This window comes from Micropterus salmoides, unplaced genomic scaffold, assembly GCF_014851395.1.
Source record: "Micropterus salmoides isolate LMB-PRFRI ecotype aquatic unplaced genomic scaffold, ASM1485139v1 Ms_hic_scaffold_18, whole genome shotgun sequence".
NCBI classification, from domain to species: domain Eukaryota; kingdom Metazoa; phylum Chordata; class Actinopteri; order Centrarchiformes; family Centrarchidae; genus Micropterus; species Micropterus salmoides.
This window is the reverse complement of record NW_024040928.1, coordinates 31605984-31624801: the sequence shown is the minus strand read 5'-3', so window position 1 is coordinate 31624801 and position 18818 is coordinate 31605984. Positions and strand designations below refer to the sequence as shown.

Below are 18818 nucleotides of genomic sequence, written 5' to 3'. Positions count from 1 at the left end.
TGTCAGCTGGGATTTTAATGCTCACTCCAGGCCGTTCAAGGCTCTTTGAAGGATTTTCCAGAAGGTGTTGAAGAGCTTACAGAAGTCCTTGAAAGGTTTCCAGGGGTTCTTTAGTGGATTCCAGGTCTGTGATTCAGTTTCCTTTCACCAGGAGACCTTAGACCTTCTGTTTCCTTGATTACGTGCAGTCTGTTCTGTAAGGACTCAAAGACAAACACAGACCTGAAGTCACCTGATCAGAGAAGCTGATCGTTTAACCTCCAGGTCGTTTTACTGAGAGGGGTTCGTATTTTCACATGTGGCTTCATCTCCTGTTCAGAGTTCAAACATTTTAACACTTCTAACGAGCAGCTGGAGTCTGTTGTTCTTAAAGTTCAACATAAAAGAGTCCACTAGACTTTTAAAGGTTTATAACTTGTATAAAATCTGGTCACCGGTTTGTGGATGTTGACTGGCAGCAACCCTGAATATCATAAACTGCTTTTTCACTCCCTTTAATTGAAAAAGCTGTACATTTAATGTGTATTTTTATTTTACAGATTCTTGTCTTTAAAGTATTTTGAACATGTCCTGACTGCGTTTGTCCCCTACAGGTCCTGGACTTGGACAGATCGATTCTGTACAAGATCAAGAAGTCGGTGAAGGCCATCAACACGTCTGGTCTGGGTGAGTGACAGTTTCACCTCATTCTGTCCAAAAATACCGACGCTTCTCACCACAGAGCTTCTGCATGTCACTTCCTGTCTGCTCAGACTCGAGCTGCCAACATCTCACCTCCCTTTATCAAACATTCAGACTGTAACTCTCGTCGGTCTCATTTAACCTGCTGATCGTTGTAGATTCACTCAAATGTGACTCCATGACAGCATTATGCTTTCGGCTTGCCGAATGACGGGAATTGTAGTCCTAAAATTCAGAACATGTTTGCCAAGTATTCAGTGTGTCCCCCCTGGGCAGGAGAGGAGGGGGATCTCTCCTGAACGATGACACACATCCTTCACTCTGCACTGTTACTTCTGTTTATATGCAGCAGCAGAGTTTGAATTAATATCAGTTGTTACCAATAAAAAGTTCAATTGTATATTATTATTATTATGTTTTCAGTCCCTTTTCCTCAACAAAATAAATATCTTAGTAGAAAGATTCTGAAAGATTCCTGATTAAAGTCTGTCTGTCTTTACCCCAAATAGAAATAACAACAGAGTGACAAACACCATCAAAGTTCGATTTTGGGTTTTGTGCTGTCGATGCATCTGTCAGGCTCAGACTCTCCCGTCTGTTGCTTCTTATACGTGCAGAGACAAGCCTGTGAAACAGGAGGGAAACTGTCTCCGTTCTGATCTTGAAGGGAATTTACAGACAGCTGAAATATTTAAAAGGATAAAAGGTTGAATTGTCTCCTAGAGGCACAACTAAAAAGGCGACAGTTGACCTAAATATGAAATGAAACAAATATAGCATCCACTGTTACATCACGAAGAGTGAAACATTCAGTCAAATGAAACGTGCGGAGCGGGATGGGTGGTGCTGATGGAGCTCCCTGCTGAAACACAGCTGAAAGTGATCTGTTATGAACCCAGCTGGTTCAGTTCCTCGGTGTGGTGGGGTTGTGTTCGGGCAGGTGGAGTCTCACCTCCACACATTCCTGTCATACCGCTGTCCTGTCCCAGCATGCAGAGGGAGAGCCCGCCTGTCTGCGGACACAGAGAGAAGAAGAGACTCAAACAAAGATGGTTCGTTGATCTAAACAAAAACATTTGGCACAAAGCTTCTGAAACACCCTGTCCTTCGCTTTGTAGCGTGTTTGACCTTTTAAAGCAGCTCTAATAGTTTTTCTAACACCTCTGTGTGAGCTGACTGAAGATTCAGCTGCTGATTCTCTAAGAGACTCTGAGCTGGTTGTTAATCTCTCCGGATGCAGCTTCCTGTTCTGCTTCACTGTCAGAGCGTCGATTCAGAGAAGAAGAAGCTGTTTGAAGCTGCCGAGCACAAACTCAAGTTTGACTTTAACACCAGTGACTCGTGACTTCAGTTGGACTTAATGCCCAAATATAACTGATGATATATAAAAAAAACCTGACCTGTCTTTTTTATAGAGGCCTACAGGTTATTTAATAAAGTTAAATAACTCTTAATTCTTTAACTCTTATTAAAATGACTAGTACAGGGCCCGTTCACAGGGCTTCTTTTTAGATAGATGCAGTGCAGCTTGTTCAAAATGTGCGTCTCACATCGTTTCACCTACAGTGTTAATAACACTGAAACAACACGACAGTGGTGGAGATGCTGCTAAATATTCAGCGCTTCCTTAGAATTCTCAGTTTCAACACATTCATTTCTAACATTTATCAAACCTGCGTGATGACGATAACGCCGTTTAACTAATTCTCTATCACAGCATTTAAGCCCCGCAAGCTGCTCGGTTCAGCGCTGTTCTCTTCTTGATGCATTAATTCTGAACCTGGCTTGGGTCTAAATTGCACCAAACACGACACTGCATCCCCCTCGGTCCACAGCAACGCAACCGCCATGTGGGAAGTCGATCGGATGAACGGTTCCTGACATAATCATAATACAAACAGACAGACTGAGATTATGAGAAACGGTATTAAGTTTGGTGGAGAGCACATTATGACTTGTTTAGCAGTGTTTGGGACTTACAGTATCTCACAAAGTGAGTACACCCCTCACATTTTTGACACTGAAGAAATGACACTTCGCTACAGTGTAAAGTAGTGAGTGTAAATCTGCTGTCCCCACAAAATAACACATCACACAGCCCTAAGTGAAAATGTCCAAATTGGGCCCAATTAGCCACTTTCCCTCCCTGGTGTCATGTGACTCGTTAGTGTTAGTGAATGTGGAGCAGGTGCGGTAAATTTGGTGGAGAGCACATTATGACTTGATTAGCAGTCATGTTTGAGTTACTTGTGACTTGTGACTAACAATGACCTGGTCCCCCATCTGAAGCATTTAGCATCTAAAGAGCCAGATGTTTCCCTCAGGAGCTGGTGGAGACCAAACACAGAGCTCACAGAGAGAGAATATTGGACTCCCCTTCACCAGCAGTTACAAACACAACTGCAGATGAAGCAGCATGTTGATCTGCAGCTGCTGGAGGAGGAAACCAGCTGCTGTCTAATCATAAGATCAACATGTTAACTTAAAGATGACGATGTGTTAATGTTGAGTTCACAGCTTGTTTCTGCTGAAAATAAGTGGACAAAAAAACTGGTTAGTGCAGGTTTTAAATTTGCATGCTTTAAGGGGGGGGGGGTTTGGGCGACGTGCTGCTTGCTAACCTCAGCTAGAAATTAATCTTATTGGTTAAACACAAACAAAACTGTAAATCAAATGGTTTCATTTAATAACTTACTCAGCTCATTTGTACTTATTTAGATTTTATAGGCAGAGATGGTCTAAAGGTTAGATAATGGTTCAATCCCCGGACTGACAGGATGAATCTGGGTGTGGAAAGTCAACATGCGGCGCTTGCTATCCCTCATTTACCCCCACTGAGGTGCCCTTAACCCCAACTGCTCCAGTGGAGCTGCTCAGTGGTCAGCAGATCAGACTGTGGTTGTACTGGTCAGCTTCCAGGTCTCAATGTGATCAGGGTCTTCCTGCAAAAGAGAGACGTCCTCTCAGTGGAGCTCCTCTGAATAAAGGTTAAAAATAATAATAAGAGTTTTGTTTTTAGAAACTTATCAGAAGGCGTGTTCACTGTTTCGTTGAAAGGGAGAAGCTGTTGCAGCCATCAGCTGGTCTCGCTGTAGGAAAGCACAGTGACACTTTGGTGTTCTGGGTGCTGAAACAAAAACCACCACTTTAAATAGAGCGTGTTGCCTAAAGGACGTGGCCTGGGTCTCGTGCAGCGGTTAATCCAGTGTGACAGAAATCATCCTGTGAGAGGTTGTGAAAGTAAAGAGTGAAAGCGACCGCAGCTTCCTGTCCGTGTTTATTTTCTGTTTACCTCAAATCCAAGGTTTTTTTATTATTGACTTATATTTACAACCGGATCTGCTTTGAGTTACTGTGTATTAAAATATACATATAACACATCTGCCAAACAAAAATTAAGCGTCTGGCCCAGAGCAAAGGGATTCATAATCACTTACACTGTCTAGGTTTCTATGTTTTGGGGAACAGAGATCCTCTCCAGGCCTTGAAGACTCATTCAAGGAGAGGAGAGGAACAACGAGAAGGGAAAACACCAAACAATCTCACAGCTCTGACCTAAACCCTACATACGGGAACAGAGAAGAGAAAAGTAGAGATAAAAAGATGAAACAATTTTCTGCCATAATATTCATTTTAATTTTTGTTTCTGTATTATTTATTTTTTTAAAGAGGTGGTATTATGCTCATTTTCAGGTTCAAAATCTTAATTAGCGGTTGTACCAGAACAGGTTTACATGGTTTAATTTTCAAAAAACACCATATTTTTCTCATACTGCACATTGCTGCAGCTCCTCTTTTCACCCTGTGTGTTGAACGCTCCGCTCTTGAGCTACAGAGTGATGCATCTTACTTGTACAAAATCTTTGTTGGGAGTTGCACATGTGCAGTTCCCAGGTAAGGACTACTAGCCAATCAGAAGCAGAGAAGGGCGGGTCGTAAGAAACAAGGTAGTGTGATCCAAATCAAAGCTGCTTCAGACTGAGACTGTAACCTAGCAGATGTTATAAGTTAACTCTCAAGTCCACAACATCATTGTTCCACATCTGACCATCAGGACTAAACTTTGAACTGTTGCCGGTGTTCTGACGATCTATGCTGCCTTGTCGAAAAATGCTACCTTATGTGTTCCCTTTTCCAATCCCATAAAGTTATAACTCTCACAGTATTATGACATGTTCTGTTTTTTGATTATATTATAACATCATTTCAGGTTTAGCGTAATATCAAATAATGCTCCCATTACAGAATCATTTTATATTACACCACTACTCACTCCATGTGTACTGTACTACGGGGGAGCATGTTGAAACATTATATAATGCCATCTTTATTCCTCATAGACTAATAATGATTTTTTTTATTTTTTATGTTACTGACAATCAGCCACTTTCTCAACGGCATGCCCAACAGCAAGGTTGCACAGATTTATGGGCGTGGAAACAAACCACGCTTGTGGGTCATACGCATGCGCAGATCCGCTAAGTAGCACAGCTCGATAGGCAGCAAAGATCGTCAGAACACCGGTGTTCTGACGATCTTTGCTGCCTTGCCGAAAAATGCTACCATAGCACAAATCGATAGACTGGACTCTACTCGGCCCTGCTCCGTTTTCCATTGCAGGTAGTACCCAGAGGAAGTACGTACCTGTCGTCATAGCGACACCACACACAACTGCCGTGACGTAATGTTCAATGCGACACACACACCAACGATCCACACAGCTTTCTGTTTCTTAAGTTAAAACGTTTCAACATTGCTCAGAATGTAAAGACAGATAAGCGGTATGAAAAGCTTCCAGCTGTGTTTTCCTCTGCCGTTGTTGCTGCAGCGGTCTGTGTGACGGCGGGAGCAGAGGGCTCTGTGAGCGGGCGGCTGGCGTCACACGCTCCTCCACAGCAGGCTTCCCCCGCAGCCACTTGCGGAGCTCCTCAATTCCAACAGTATTCAAGCACATTTTTGTTCCGCCATCACTTAAAACTGTCAATATTCCATACAAAAACTGTAAAATATAAAACTTTCTGTTGCCTCTGCCTGGTGCAATGATGATGCAGTGAATAGTGAATATTCTCTCTGACCAATCAGCAGTCTGTCGTGTTTTCACGTTACATTTTAGTTTCCCTCAGCTCGCTTGGAACCTCGACGGAGGTGATATGAAAAAAAGTACCTGTTAGCAGGTACAGGTCCAACATTTCTACAATGGAAAACCAAACAAAGGCGAGTCGAGCCAAAGGGCCTCCGCTCAGACTAGCTTGGTGTGAGGGTTTGTCTGACCCCGCTAGCTGCTTGGCGAGCTTTATGACGTGTTTTCATTGTGACGTCACAAGTAAAGGAAGTGAAGGGCTGGACTACAAACCAGCTGTTTTCAGTTCAGAGCAGAGTTTTCTGTGGGAGATGGGAACTCACTTCGGGCTTTTTCACTTTGCAAACGTGTTACATGCACAAAAAAGAGATATAACTCAATAAAGGAGAGGGAAAAGCCTAAAACCAGAATACCACCTCTTTAAAGTTTTATAATGCATAATTTAAATGCTAATTAAATGAATCTATTTATAATGGCTCATTTTATACATGGATTTAATCATTGATTAAAATAAACCTCATTAAAACACTGTATTATTCTGGTGGCACTTTACTGCCTCTGTACAAACTGAAGCAGGAGCAGATCAGGAATCACTACGGCTAGAAGATGACAAAATATTAAGTTGGGGTAAATTAATAGGTAAAGATTTATTCCTGCAGCACTTTTCAAAACAAAAGTGGTAAAGTGCTTCACATGTAAAGTGTTAAATATCAAACAAGCAGGAAAACAAAATAGAAAATTACAAAAAGGAGAGAGAATAACTTTGATCTGATGATCTAATAATAAGATGTATTATCAGACACTCTCTCTCGTTCATTTAATTTAAATAATGATAATAAAAAAACACACAGACTATACTCCGTGTCTTCTGTTTCCTGTGTTTCAGCTCACGTGGAGAACGAGGAGCAGTACGTCGGGTCGCTGGAGAAATTCGGAGACAACTGTGTGAGCAGGGAAGAGGCCGAGGTCGGCTCGGCCTTCCTCAAGTTCGCCGTCTTCACCAAAGAGCTGACGGCGCTCTTCAAGAACCTGGTGAGGAACCGACCTCGCACCGCGATGACTGAAACAAACAGAGCTGTTAGAGGAACTTTACATTGAGACACTTGGAGGTTTGTGCTCTAACAAGACTTCCTGTTTGCAGTTGCAGAACATGAACAACATCATCACGTTTCCTCTGGACAGTCTGCTGAAGGGAGACCTGAAAGGAGTCAAAGGGGTTTGTGTTCAGTCTTAAAGCTTCGAACAACCAGTCTGAACTTACAGATTCTTTCATTCATCTGCTGATTATCTTTAAAATATCTGTAGATAAGGAGATTTACGGTGGCCCTGAGGGCTCAACACACTGCAACTTAAGAAAACACATGCAAACTCCTCAAGTGACCACCACGTGAACAGTTTAGAAAAATGAATAAACAACATCCGGTTAGACTTTCAAAATAAAATATGTGGTTAATGTTGAGAAACGTTGTAGTTTGGTAAAAAATGAGTGACTTAGTTACATAAAGGGAGTTAAAAACTATGTTAAAAGTTAAATACATTAAAAAGAATTTTAAAAGTTCAGAGTCTACTACGGCTTCTTTTAGCATTTATCAATGACGCTACAGCGTCCATATGACACGACTTGGTAGTGAAGTGGATTATGGGATATGTTTTATCCAAAGCATGTACATGTCAGAGGTCGCACGCCTCTGGAGTAACTAGAGGTTAAGTGTCTTGCTCAGGGACAAATTGGTGGATGGGTCACAGTGGGGATTGAACCCGGGTCTCTCACACCAAAGGCATCATCTTATCCATTGCACCATCACCATGTGTTACCACACATGTCACACAGAACGCAACGAGTGGAAAAACTAATGTTGAACGTGTTCTTTGGTTTAAATGGTGTGACAGAGAGTTTCAGAGGTGAAATGGTGAACTTGAGATCATCTAAAGGCCAAACAGCAAATATCTATAAGATCAGAATTTAAAGGAAATCCGCTGTCGGATAATCGACTGCAGTAACTTCATGATCCACAAACCAGCCAAACTGCAGCGTGTTGAGCCTTCAGGGCCACCGTAGTAAAATGACAGTTTCCTGGAGTCCAAGCGGACAGACATCTTCAGACGTCTTGTTTTGTTTGACATAGAGTCTAAAACCCAAAGAGAATGAGTTTACTGTCAAAGACGACAGAGAGAAGCAGCAAATCCTCTGAGCTGAGAAGCTGAAACATGGGAACGTTTTCACTTTATAGATGAAAGAATATGATTATTAAAATAATCACCAATTAATTCTGTACTTCACGGTCCGACGGGCCGGTACAGGAGCTTCTTAAAAAATTAGAATATGGTGGAAAAATTCATTATGAGCACCAGACTGAGAGATGAAAGACTCAGGAGTTAATCAGCTGATCAGAGCTCTGCTCAGGTCCATGTTTCTGTTTTATAAACTCTTTATTATAAAAGGTTTTAAGATGCTGGAGTTTTTTTTATTTCCATGAGCTGTAAACCGTAATCATCCAGATTAAAACCAACAAAAAAGGCCTGAAGTATTATGTGTAATGAATCTACACTATATGAAAGTTTCACCTTTTCACGTATATTACAGAAGAAAATGAACTGTTCCGCAATATTCTTTAAAATAATTTCTAGATGCACCTGCTGTCGTCAGTTTACTGACTGAACGTTCATGTGGTGAAGATGCAGTGTGAAAAGTACCTTGAATAGAAGTCAGTGTTTTGACCTTTTTAATGACGATGTCTTTGTGCTGCTTGTTTTTAACCAACTGCATGAGATAAGTTAAAGAACTGATCTGCGTCAGAGTTTATATCAAACACAGAATGTTAAATAAAACAAAGAAGATTTCTGCAGGCAGTGAAGTTTGGAAAAGAACAAAACCTACGTTAAGGTGTTGAAATATTTCCTGAGTGAGTCACAGGTCGAAGTCCTCTCTGTGTTTGTGAAGCAATGCTGCGATGTGATTGGTCAGAGTTCAGTCTAATCATGTGACTTCTCTTCCTCCTTCAGGATCTGAAGAAGCCGTTCGACAAGGCCTGGAAGGATTATGAGACCAAGCTGTAAGACCAGAAACAGTCTGCGCCTCCTCTTCCTGTTCACCACTGAGTTCAATAAAGTTTCATACTTTAAAAACGATAAAACACAAAGAGTTGTCTTCATAAGTCACTAAATCTTTAGAGTTAACTTTATTTTCACTACAGCAAAGATGTTAGGAGCTCATAGTGCCAGACAGACAAAAGACAGCATGCTAAATAGAAAACATAAATAAGAACATATTGATTAAATAAATACAGAGAAGATGATAAACTAAAGACAAAATGTACGTTTAGGTGCTGACAGTCGAATAGATCTTGTTCTGAGCGCTCGGATTTTAAAACCTCACCGCGTCTCAAAACTAAACTGGATACTTCCTCAAAAAATATATATATAATTTCAGCTGCGTCAGCTGGTTGTAGATTTTGTAAACGTTGCTTTCCCATTTAAGGTTTGCAGAGATCGTAGTCGATCTAACCGAACACCAGCGGATCATCAGCAGTACGCTCATCTGTGTGTGGTTAATAAAGCCAACGGGTCACTTCCTGTCCTGCAGGAATCCAGAAACACACGGGTTCATTATACTTTACTGCACTAACAAGTACTCAAATCTTCTACTTTAGTAATACCACAGTGTAGAAATACTCTGATACAAGGAAATCTGGTATTTGCATCACACTCATTATGCAGAATAAGTTTATTATATTACTGGATTATAACTATTGATGTTAATTAATGTGTTGAGCTCCTTTTAATGACGCTTCATCTGTAATAATATCTCATCATTTATTATATTTTGTCTATTAATCTGCAAAGTAACTAAAGCTGTCAGATAAGTGTAGTGAAAATGTAAATAAGAGGACATGTAGATTATGTTGTACATTGTTCCTTTGCTGGTTCCAGTGCTGGTTTTCATGACTTGACCTTTGACCTCCTGCAGAGCGAAGATTGAGAAGGAGAAGAGGGAGCACGCCAAGCAGCACGGGATGATCCGCACCGAGTTCAGCGGAGGAGAGATCGCCGAGGAGATGGAGAAGGAGCGGCGGCTCTTCCAGCTGCAGATGTGTGAGGTGAGGTCACACGGGGGGTCAGGGGTCACATGACTTAAAGTCAGGTTTCACGTCCTCTCGTGTGGAACGAACCCTGATCTTTCCTCAAGTCACAAACTGAAGTGGAACATTTAGAACAAAGTCAGACGTGGCTGCAGATAAATCAGACCTGCAGGTCAGAAACATCTGGCAGGTCGTATTACAGATGTGCTGCATCGTTTTAGACACGTGTTCCCAAAATCCCAACTTTGAACACGTGCAGATGTCATCTGGAATGTGAAATAAAGCTCAGAGGGTTTAAACAACATTAGGGAAAAAAACACAATTTTTTTTTATTGATTCAACCTTTATTTAAACAGCAGAACACATTGAGATAAGATCTCTTTCTCAAGCCAGACCTGGCCAACAAAGGCTGCATTAGAAGTTACACGTGTGACAATACATTAAAACATTTTCTAGATGCCCATATGTACAATTAAGAAATTAGCCCATAGAAAGCATCTACGCTCTAGGGCTGCAACTAATGATTATTTTCATTTTCAACTGATCTGCAGATTATTTTCACAATTAATGGTTTAGTCAATAAAATGTAAAGAAATTGTGAACAATGCTCGTCACAGGAGCCCAAAGTGTCTTCAGATTGTTTCTTTTGTCCAACCAACAGTCCAAAACCCAAAGACTCTTCATTTACTGTCATAAAGGGAAATAAATGAACAGCAATTCCTTAGATTTAAGAAAATGAAACCAGCAAATGTTTCACGTTTGCTTAAAGAAATGACTGAAAGACGAAATCGATTTCCTAAATAGTTCTTTGATCGAATGTTTGTTGCAGCTCTGCTACACTCGGCCTTTAGGGTATCTGCAGCTCTGAGAGGCTCCAGCACCTCTAACTTCTTGTAAATTTAATGCAGTCTTCGTCTGTCAGGGGAGACTCACCTGTTCTGTGAGTTCTGCAGAAAGGAAATTTAATGACTCTTTTATTGTGAAAAGAAACATTAAATTTCATTAAGATTTCATAATAATCAGCTGAGTTTTAAAATCATGGTTGTATAATGCACCTGGTCTGTTTCACTTCTGATTCATTTTCATTTCATAATTAGTGACAGACCGATTAACCGGGCTGATATCTGGTATCTTTGAGATAATCAGCATCGGCCAGTATCTGCACTCAGGAGCCCGATACATCGCAGCAGCTCTAATCTAACAGTGTCCAATATATGTAGTCATACTGTAGAGAACGATGCAGCTGAAAGACGTTCTGAAATCTACAGCAGAACCCAAAGTACGTTTCTGTTTCAGTAATTAATAAAGCTTCAGCTGAAACAACACGTGCTGGGAGAACGTGGAGATTAGACTGGAACAAATATACAGGACTTTGTTTTCATATCAGCTCTCTATATGTCTTATTTATGTATTTAATAAGACAGAAACTGATGTCTGGTTCCTCTCTGCAGTATCTCCTGAAAGTGAACGAGATCAAAGTGAAGAAAGGTGCCGACTTCCTCCAGAACCTCATCAAGTATTTCCACGCTCAGTGCAAGTACGTCACTCTGCAAAGTTATTTAAAGTCTGAAACGTGTTTGTGTCAGTCAGGAGGAAGAACCAGAAATCATCAGTATCTGCACAGAAATGAGGGAGAAACTTCAAAACTTCATTCAGAACTTAACTTCATTTATTTCTACATGTTTACTTCAATTCAACTTATTACACATTCAGAGATTTGAGCCTTATATTTGCCTTAATAGTTTTATGTATCATTAATGGATTTTTGGTGCAGAACTGAATGTTTTATGTCTGTCAGTTTTTTCCAGGACGGCCTGAAGGCTGTGGAGAGTCTGAAACCCTCTGTAGAGAGACTGGCGACAGACCTGACGGCGGTGAGGACGGATATATTTAATGTAGCGTGAAAACAGAAATTGATTATAGATTATAGAGATTACAGATTAAAATGAGGAACTGCAGTTTCATTTCCTCCTAACGTCTCTGCATGTAAGGTTAGCCGCCTTTAAGGAAGGAAACACATTAAAATATGCTCATCAGTAACGTATAATGTGTGTTCCTGTCTCTTCTTCTGTGGTGCTCAGATTAAGCAGACTCACGACGGAGAGAGGAAACAGCTGACTCAGCTCCGAGACGCCCTGAAGGCGTCGCTGCAGTCGGAGCAGAAGGAGGTGGGAACAGATTCTAGAAGGAGAATAATCTGAATTATAGTTTAGGTTTAGTTGGCAGTGCTGCTGATCAGTGGATGATGAATCTACTCAGCCCTGTTTAAACTTCAGTTTAACAGCTGGTAAAATGGGGCCAGTTTCAATATGTTATACTGTTGGCCCTAATCTATATTAATAAATCCAATTTATCATCTGAATATGCTAAAGTTTTACCATAAATGTAGTAAAAAGTACAATATTTCTCTATTAAATGTACCGAAGTAGAAGTAGAAAGGAACGAAAAATAGAAATACTCAAGTAATGTAGAAGTACCTCCCTGCAGTGGCTCTGTGGCCCCTCAGGGGGGCTGACCCCCCACTTTGAGACCCGGTCTCTGAGTTTTACAGTTGGCTGTGTCTCCTGGTTCTCTGCAGGACTCTCAGGCCAAACAGAGCGGCGGTTACAGCCTCCACCAGCTGCAGGGCAACAAGGCTCACGGCACCGAGCGCTCCGGGGTCCTTTACAAGAAAAGTGAGGGGTGAGTGAACTCCCAGAATGCCACAGGAAAATGACTTCCTGTGGACCAGAGGTCACTACCAGGCAGACCGTGATCCGTTTCTGGACCCAGCCGGCGTCCTTTCCGGGCCCGGACGTACAGCTGATGTATTATTGAGAATTACCAGCGTTTCTTTTTTTAGCCCGCGCAGCTTGTCTAGCATTTACTGTACTGGTTTGGCGGCACCAATTACATGTGCTCCATGTGATGCTGCTCAACCAATCAAATCTGCGCATTCCGATAAGCATTGCTGGTCGAGTTTGCGAGTGAAAGGAAGAGAGGAGACGACTTCACGTGGCTCTCATATCTCCTTTGCTTTGTGAAATATTCTCTAAGCTGTGAAAAAAGCTCTACAGCAGGGGAATTCAGTTCGAGTTGAATTCCCCTGCTTAGAGCTTTCACACCAGCATCCAGCTGCATGTAGGCGACTGCTGAAAGTTAGCACGGCTCAGATGGACTCTGAGGTGATGCTCACATGTTATTATACCAACATGAGTCACATTTTTAACCTCTTTTTGAATCAAAGTCCAGTTTTATGTTTGTTTGTCGTCGTTCTTCAGAGCGTTTTGTCCGTTAGCGAAACAGATGAGATAGTTTTTTGGGAACAGTGTGTTTCAGCTCCACATCATGTGCATACATTACAAACAACAAATAAACAATACACTTCACAACATGTAACAACACAGAATACAGTGGCTGAAACAATCATTCAGGGCGTCATGGACTGATAGATTTGTAGAGCTGGTACAGAAAGATCAGTACAGCGATGTGTGTTCTCGTCCTCAGACTGAGGAAGGTTTGGCAGAAGAGGAAGTGCTCTGTGAAGAACGGTTTCCTGACCATCTGCCACGGCACGGTAAGACAACAGATCTCCCATTGGTCCTCCTGCCTGCATCAGCCAATAGAAAGTCTCCTTTTGGGTTTAATTTTCTATTTGAACCGTCTCACTTATGTTTTACTTTAGTTTCTTTTTGTTCCTTCTTTCTTTTATTTTTGAAGTTTTGTTTACAAAGAGCCGCTCAGGACAGGATGCTGTATTATTTTATCTCTGCTCCAGCTCTGGACGTTTTTGGTAAAACAACATAAAACTGGTTTATAGCACCACGTAAACAACTAGCAGAACCTTGATTGTGATGTTGCTCCTTTAGAAACTGAGAGACTGTCCCCAGAGGAGGAGCCCTGATGAATCCAGTGACCTCTGGGGGACGAACCCTTTAGTTGTTTTGCTCTGAACAAGCAGACAGCCAATCATCAGTGTCTCCTGTTTGTCTTGACTGACAGACAAATGCTGTGTGATGGAAAAAAGCATCATGAAAGAAATCTGCAGCTAAAATTATATAAATATTCCCATGATGCTTAGCTGCAGCAGGTGTAACGGTTACCATGATCACAATCTGTAGTGTTAGCATGTGATCATTTAACAATATAACAAATGTTCAGTTAATGTTTGATTTAATTCATTTGAGTCATAAACAAGCTTAAATGATTTGACATTTATCCTGATAATGATCGATATCCAATGATCAGACACAAGTCGTGATAACATTTTTGGCTGTATCGCCCGGACTAAAATTAAATTATTTAGTTATTTGTGATATAGTTGTGAGTTATTTTTCTTGCAATAGCGGGATAATTATGTAATATTTTTTGAAGTGAATATACAATATAAATGTATTGTATACAGTAGAATATATTTATCCTGTTACCTATAACATAATAGATTGTTTTGCCGACATAACCAGACAATAAGCCTGTTATCTCAAAACGAGACTAAACGTCTGCGGCCATGCTAGCAGCTCTGTGAGCCTGTACTGTGCACTTTAAGCTAAATGCTATTGTTAGCATGCTAAAAGGCTCATTTTTAACATGTTCACCATCTTAGTTTAGCGTGTTAGCCCAAGTGTTGGACACGTTAACGTGTTGACCTGATGGTGGCGCTAGATGGAAGTTAATACAGTTCATCCTGAGGGAACAGTAATGATTGATGGCGATCCAGCCTGGATCATTTTAAATATTTCCGTCTGTATTTATCTGATATCGAGACCTTTGGAGCTCCATAGTCTTGTTTAGTGCGACAGGCGTCCTCTCCTGCTGCTGTCTCACCCTCCTCCCTGCGTCCTCTCCTGCTGCTGTCTCACCCTCCTCCCTGCGTCCTCTCCTGCTGCTGTCTCATCCTCCTCCCTGCGTCCTGCTGCTGTCTCACCCTCCTCCCTGCGTCCTCTCCTGCTGCTGTCTCACCCTCCTCCCTGCGTCCTCTCCTGCTGCTGTCTCACCCTCCTCCCTGCGTCCTGCTGCTGTCTCACCCTCCTCCCTGCGTCCTCTCCTGCTGCTGTCTCACCCTCCTCCCTGCGTCCTCTCCTGCTGCTGTCTCACCCTCCTCCCTGCGTCCTGCTGCTGTCTCACCCTCCTCCCTGCGTCCTGCTGCTGTCTCACCCTCCTCCCTGCGTCCTCTCCTGCTGCTGTCTCACCCTCCTCCTGCTGCTGTCTCACCCTCCTCCCTGCGTCCTCTCCTGCTGCTGTCTCACCCTCCTCCCTGCGTCCTCTCCTGCTGCTGTCTCACCCTCCTCCCTGCGTCCTCTCCTGCTGCTGTCTCACCCTCCTCCCTGCTGTCTCACCCTCCTCCCTGTGTCCTCTCCTGCTGCTGTCTCATCCTCCTCCCTGCGTCCTCTCCTGCTGCTGTCTCACCCTCCTCCCTGCGTTCTGCTGCTGTCTCACCCTCCTCCCTGCGTCCTCTCTTGCTGCTGTCTCACCCTCCTCCCTGCGTCCTCTCTTGTTGCTGTCTCACCCTCCTCCCTGCGTCCTCTCCTGCTGCTGTCTCACCCTCCTCCCTGCGTCCTCTCCTGCTGCTGTCTCACCCTCCTCCCTGCGTCCTCTCCTGCTGCTGTCTCACCCTCCTCCCTGCGTCCTCTCTTGTTGCTGTCTCACCCTCCTCCCTGCGTCCTCTCCTGCTGCTGTCTCACCCTCCTCCCTGCGTCCTCTCTTGTTGCTGTCTCACCCTCCTCCCTGCGTCCTCTCGTGCTGCTGTCTCACCCTCCTCCCTGCGTCCTCTCGTGCTGCTGTCTCACCCTCCTCCCTGCGTCCTCTCGTGCTGCTGTCTCACCCTCCTCCCTGCGTCCTCTCGTGCTGCTGTCTCATCCTCCTCCCTGCGTCCTCTCCTGCTGCTGTCTCACCCTCCTCCCTGCGTCCTCTCGTGCTGCTGTCTCATCCTCCTCCCTGCGTCCTCTCCTGCTGCTGTCTCACCCTCCTCCCTGCTTCTTGTCTCTCAGCCTAACAGACCTCCAGCGAAACTGAACCTGCTCACCTGCCAGGTGAAGAAGAATCCAGACGATAAGAGCTTCGACCTGTTCTCACGTAAGCTGCAGATCTACGTGTCCTTCACACATTGTGTCGTCCTCTCGTCTAAAACACATCTCATGTCTCTCGTTTCCCGCCTTCAGACGACAGGACGTACCACTTCCAGGCTGAGGACGAAGCCGAGTGTCAGATGTAAGTATCAGAAAGCCCGGCCCCCTGGTGTCCCCGGGTGTCCCTGGGTGTCCCCAGGTGTCCCCTGGTGTCCCCTGGTGCCCCCTGGTGTCCCCCTGACCTCTGACCTGATGTTGTGTTGTCTGTGCAGCTGGGTGTCGGTGCTGCAGAACAGCAAAGAGGAGGCGCTGAACAAAGCCTTCAAAGGCGACCAGAACGAAGGCGAGAACAACATCGTGCAGGAGCTGACCAAAGCCATCGTGGCCGAGGTCAAGAGGATGAGCGGCAACGACCTCTGCTGCGACTGTGGGGCCCCGGGTCAGTACTACTACTACTACTACTACTAGTACTACTACTACTACTGTTATTATTACTGCTGCTGCGACTGTGGGGCCCCGGGTCAGTACTACTACTACTACTACTACTACTACTACTACTGTTATTATTACTGCTGCTGCGACTGTGGGGCCCCGGGTCAGTACTACTACTACTACTACTAGTACTACTACTGTTATTATTACTGCTGCTGCGACTGTGGGGCCCCGGGTCAGTACTACTAGTACTACTACTACTACTGTTATTATTACTGCTGCTGCGACTGTGGGGCCCCGGGTCAGTACTACTAGTACTACTACTACTGTTATTATTACTGCTGCTGAGACTGTGGGGCCCCGGGTCAGTACTACTAGTACTACTACTACTACTGTTATTATTACTGCTGCTGCGACTGTGGGGTACTACAGTACTACTGCTACTTTTAACTTACTACTACATCAACTGTTCGTAATTCTGTCGCTGCTACTGCTGTTAATGCAGCTAGTACTTCTCCTAGTACTACTACAATTTCTACTGCTGTCAGTACTAAGACTACTCTGCTAATCCATGTTAGGCAGGCTCTGAGGCATACACAGTACACAGCAGGAGTACTTTAAGTATTTAAACTAAAGCACTTCAGTTAGTGAACGGGCAGGTGGAGAACACAAAGACGCTGGCGCTGGAACATCACCTGTGATTGAGATGAGCCCGGTAGGTCAGCCACGCCCTGATTACAGACCAGGGAGACTCCTGTTGTTTTTAACCCTCTCCAGGTTTCCCCCTGGTTTATGACGGGGGAGGAGCCCCGAGACAGACACAGAGCTGCTGAGGGGAACCTGAAGGTCTGAACCAGATCAGAACCCGTCCAACAGCTGCTGATGTTTCAGTCTGGACAGTTTCCTCCCTGCAGTCAGACGCTGTGTAAATGAAATGAATGAAAAATGTCGGATCTCTAAAGATGTAGAAGATAGAAAAGGACGAGTGAGAGGGGACCGTTTGAAAAAGGCAGTCATGTTCTCAGATAATCACTGATGAAGTTTAGAAGTCTGACCTGCAGACGAATGATTCCACTGCCCCCCCATCAGGTCCCACCTGGCTGTCCACCAACCTCGGGGTTCTGATCTGTATCGAATGCTCGGGGATCCACAGGGAGATGGGGGTGCACTACTCCAGGATCCAGAGTCTGGACCTGGATGTCCTAGGAACCTCCGAGCTGCTGGTGAGTCCACTTCACTGTCCCCAGGGAAAGTAAAGGAAATCAGAGCGTCGAGGCAGGCCGGAGGGAAGCACAGTTTGTTTCTTAGTTACTGTTGTATTTAATTATTTTGTGTCTGTCCTGATTATTCTAGTTTATTTAAAACTGATTGGGAAAAAAAAATTAAAATAAAATTAGGAATTTACAAGAAATAAATATCCTAATAATTTTACAGAAAAAAGTAAAAGGTTTTTGAATTTATCTTGTAAATGTTACAACATTGTTTTACTCCAAATATAGATATGACCTGATTCTCAAACTTTTAATCTAGTTTAGATTTTTGTTTCAGTGGTTTTTGCATTTCATCATAATATTTTGTGTATTTAATGAAATCCTACCATTTTATCATATTAAGGATAAACTAATAATAAAGTATATCTTCTTAATGTATTTAGAATCATTAAGGTATAAATATAAAATGTGGAACATTTTTTTGTAAACTTGAGGAATTCCAATTCAAACACATGCTGAGCCTTCAGGCAGTAACGATGTTGCATTTAATCGTACGTGTGTTCGTACATTCAGATTGTTGTGATTGTTGTAGCTCCGCTGTGACGAACCACCTGACATGTTGTGTTTTAGTTGGCGAAGAATGTGGGAAATGCCAGCTTCAACGACATCATGGAGGCGACTCTCTCAGAGCAGGATGTGACCAAACCGGATCCGACCAGTGACATGTGAGTGACAGCCATGCCCCCCCCCCCGGTCCTCTGAAACTCTGCAGACTCCAACATCTGTCTGGTGGAGACTTTTGTTTGAAAAGCGTCTGTAAATCTTCTGAACAAATACTACTAAGTACTTCAACATGACTTGTTAAATATATAAATATTTAATACTTGAGTTCTTGTATTACCCCCTATAGATTTTCTCACTTTTACAATAAATGCAGACCTAACACTGAGTGCAGGTCGATCTCCATAGAGAAGATCTGAAACAAACGACCACCTGGAGGAAAGAAGATTAAATTAAGGTTTAACAGTTGAACCCTGATGAACTGACGCCGTCTCTCTGTGTGTGCCGGGTGTTTCAGGCAGACGAGGAAAGACTACATCACAGCCAAGTACACAGAGAAGCGCTTTGCCGAGCGGATTTGCGACAACGCGGCGTCCAGACTGCGGCTTCTGTACGAGGCCGTCAGGGACAGAGACATCCTGTCTCTGATCCAGGTCTACGCTGAGGGGGTGGACCTGATGGAGGCCAGCAAGCAGCCCAACGAGCACGTACGGCTGCACTCAGACCCTGT

At 43.5% G+C, this 18818-nt stretch overlaps 3 protein-coding genes across 6 annotated transcripts in view; 2 read left to right on the top strand and 1 right to left on the bottom strand.

Moving 5' to 3' along the window:
• Positions 1-18818, bottom strand: part of LOC119909376 (NLR family CARD domain-containing protein 3-like) — a 622129-nt gene that overhangs the window by 390153 nt on the left and 213158 nt on the right. The gene's annotated exons all lie outside the window — the stretch shown is intronic.
• LOC119909386 (NACHT, LRR and PYD domains-containing protein 3-like) overlaps positions 1-18818 on the top strand; it is a 239804-nt gene that overhangs the window by 129812 nt on the left and 91174 nt on the right. The window lies entirely within an intron of this gene.
• Positions 1-18818, top strand: part of asap2b (ArfGAP with SH3 domain, ankyrin repeat and PH domain 2b) — a 34391-nt gene that overhangs the window by 3578 nt on the left and 11995 nt on the right. Inside the window, exons 2-17 of the mRNA XM_038727590.1 lie at positions 594-666; positions 6648-6793; positions 6903-6977; positions 8765-8814; positions 9729-9858; positions 11292-11377; positions 11639-11714; positions 11922-12008; positions 12419-12522; positions 13327-13396; positions 15807-15891; positions 15978-16026; positions 16157-16323; positions 17406-17539; positions 18158-18252; positions 18606-18795. Coding sequence (XP_038583518.1) covers positions 594-666; positions 6648-6793; positions 6903-6977; positions 8765-8814; positions 9729-9858; positions 11292-11377; positions 11639-11714; positions 11922-12008; positions 12419-12522; positions 13327-13396; positions 15807-15891; positions 15978-16026; positions 16157-16323; positions 17406-17539; positions 18158-18252; positions 18606-18795 — 1617 coding nt within the window. The remainder of the gene's footprint in view (positions 1-593; positions 667-6647; positions 6794-6902; positions 6978-8764; positions 8815-9728; positions 9859-11291; positions 11378-11638; positions 11715-11921; positions 12009-12418; positions 12523-13326; positions 13397-15806; positions 15892-15977; positions 16027-16156; positions 16324-17405; positions 17540-18157; positions 18253-18605; positions 18796-18818) is intronic.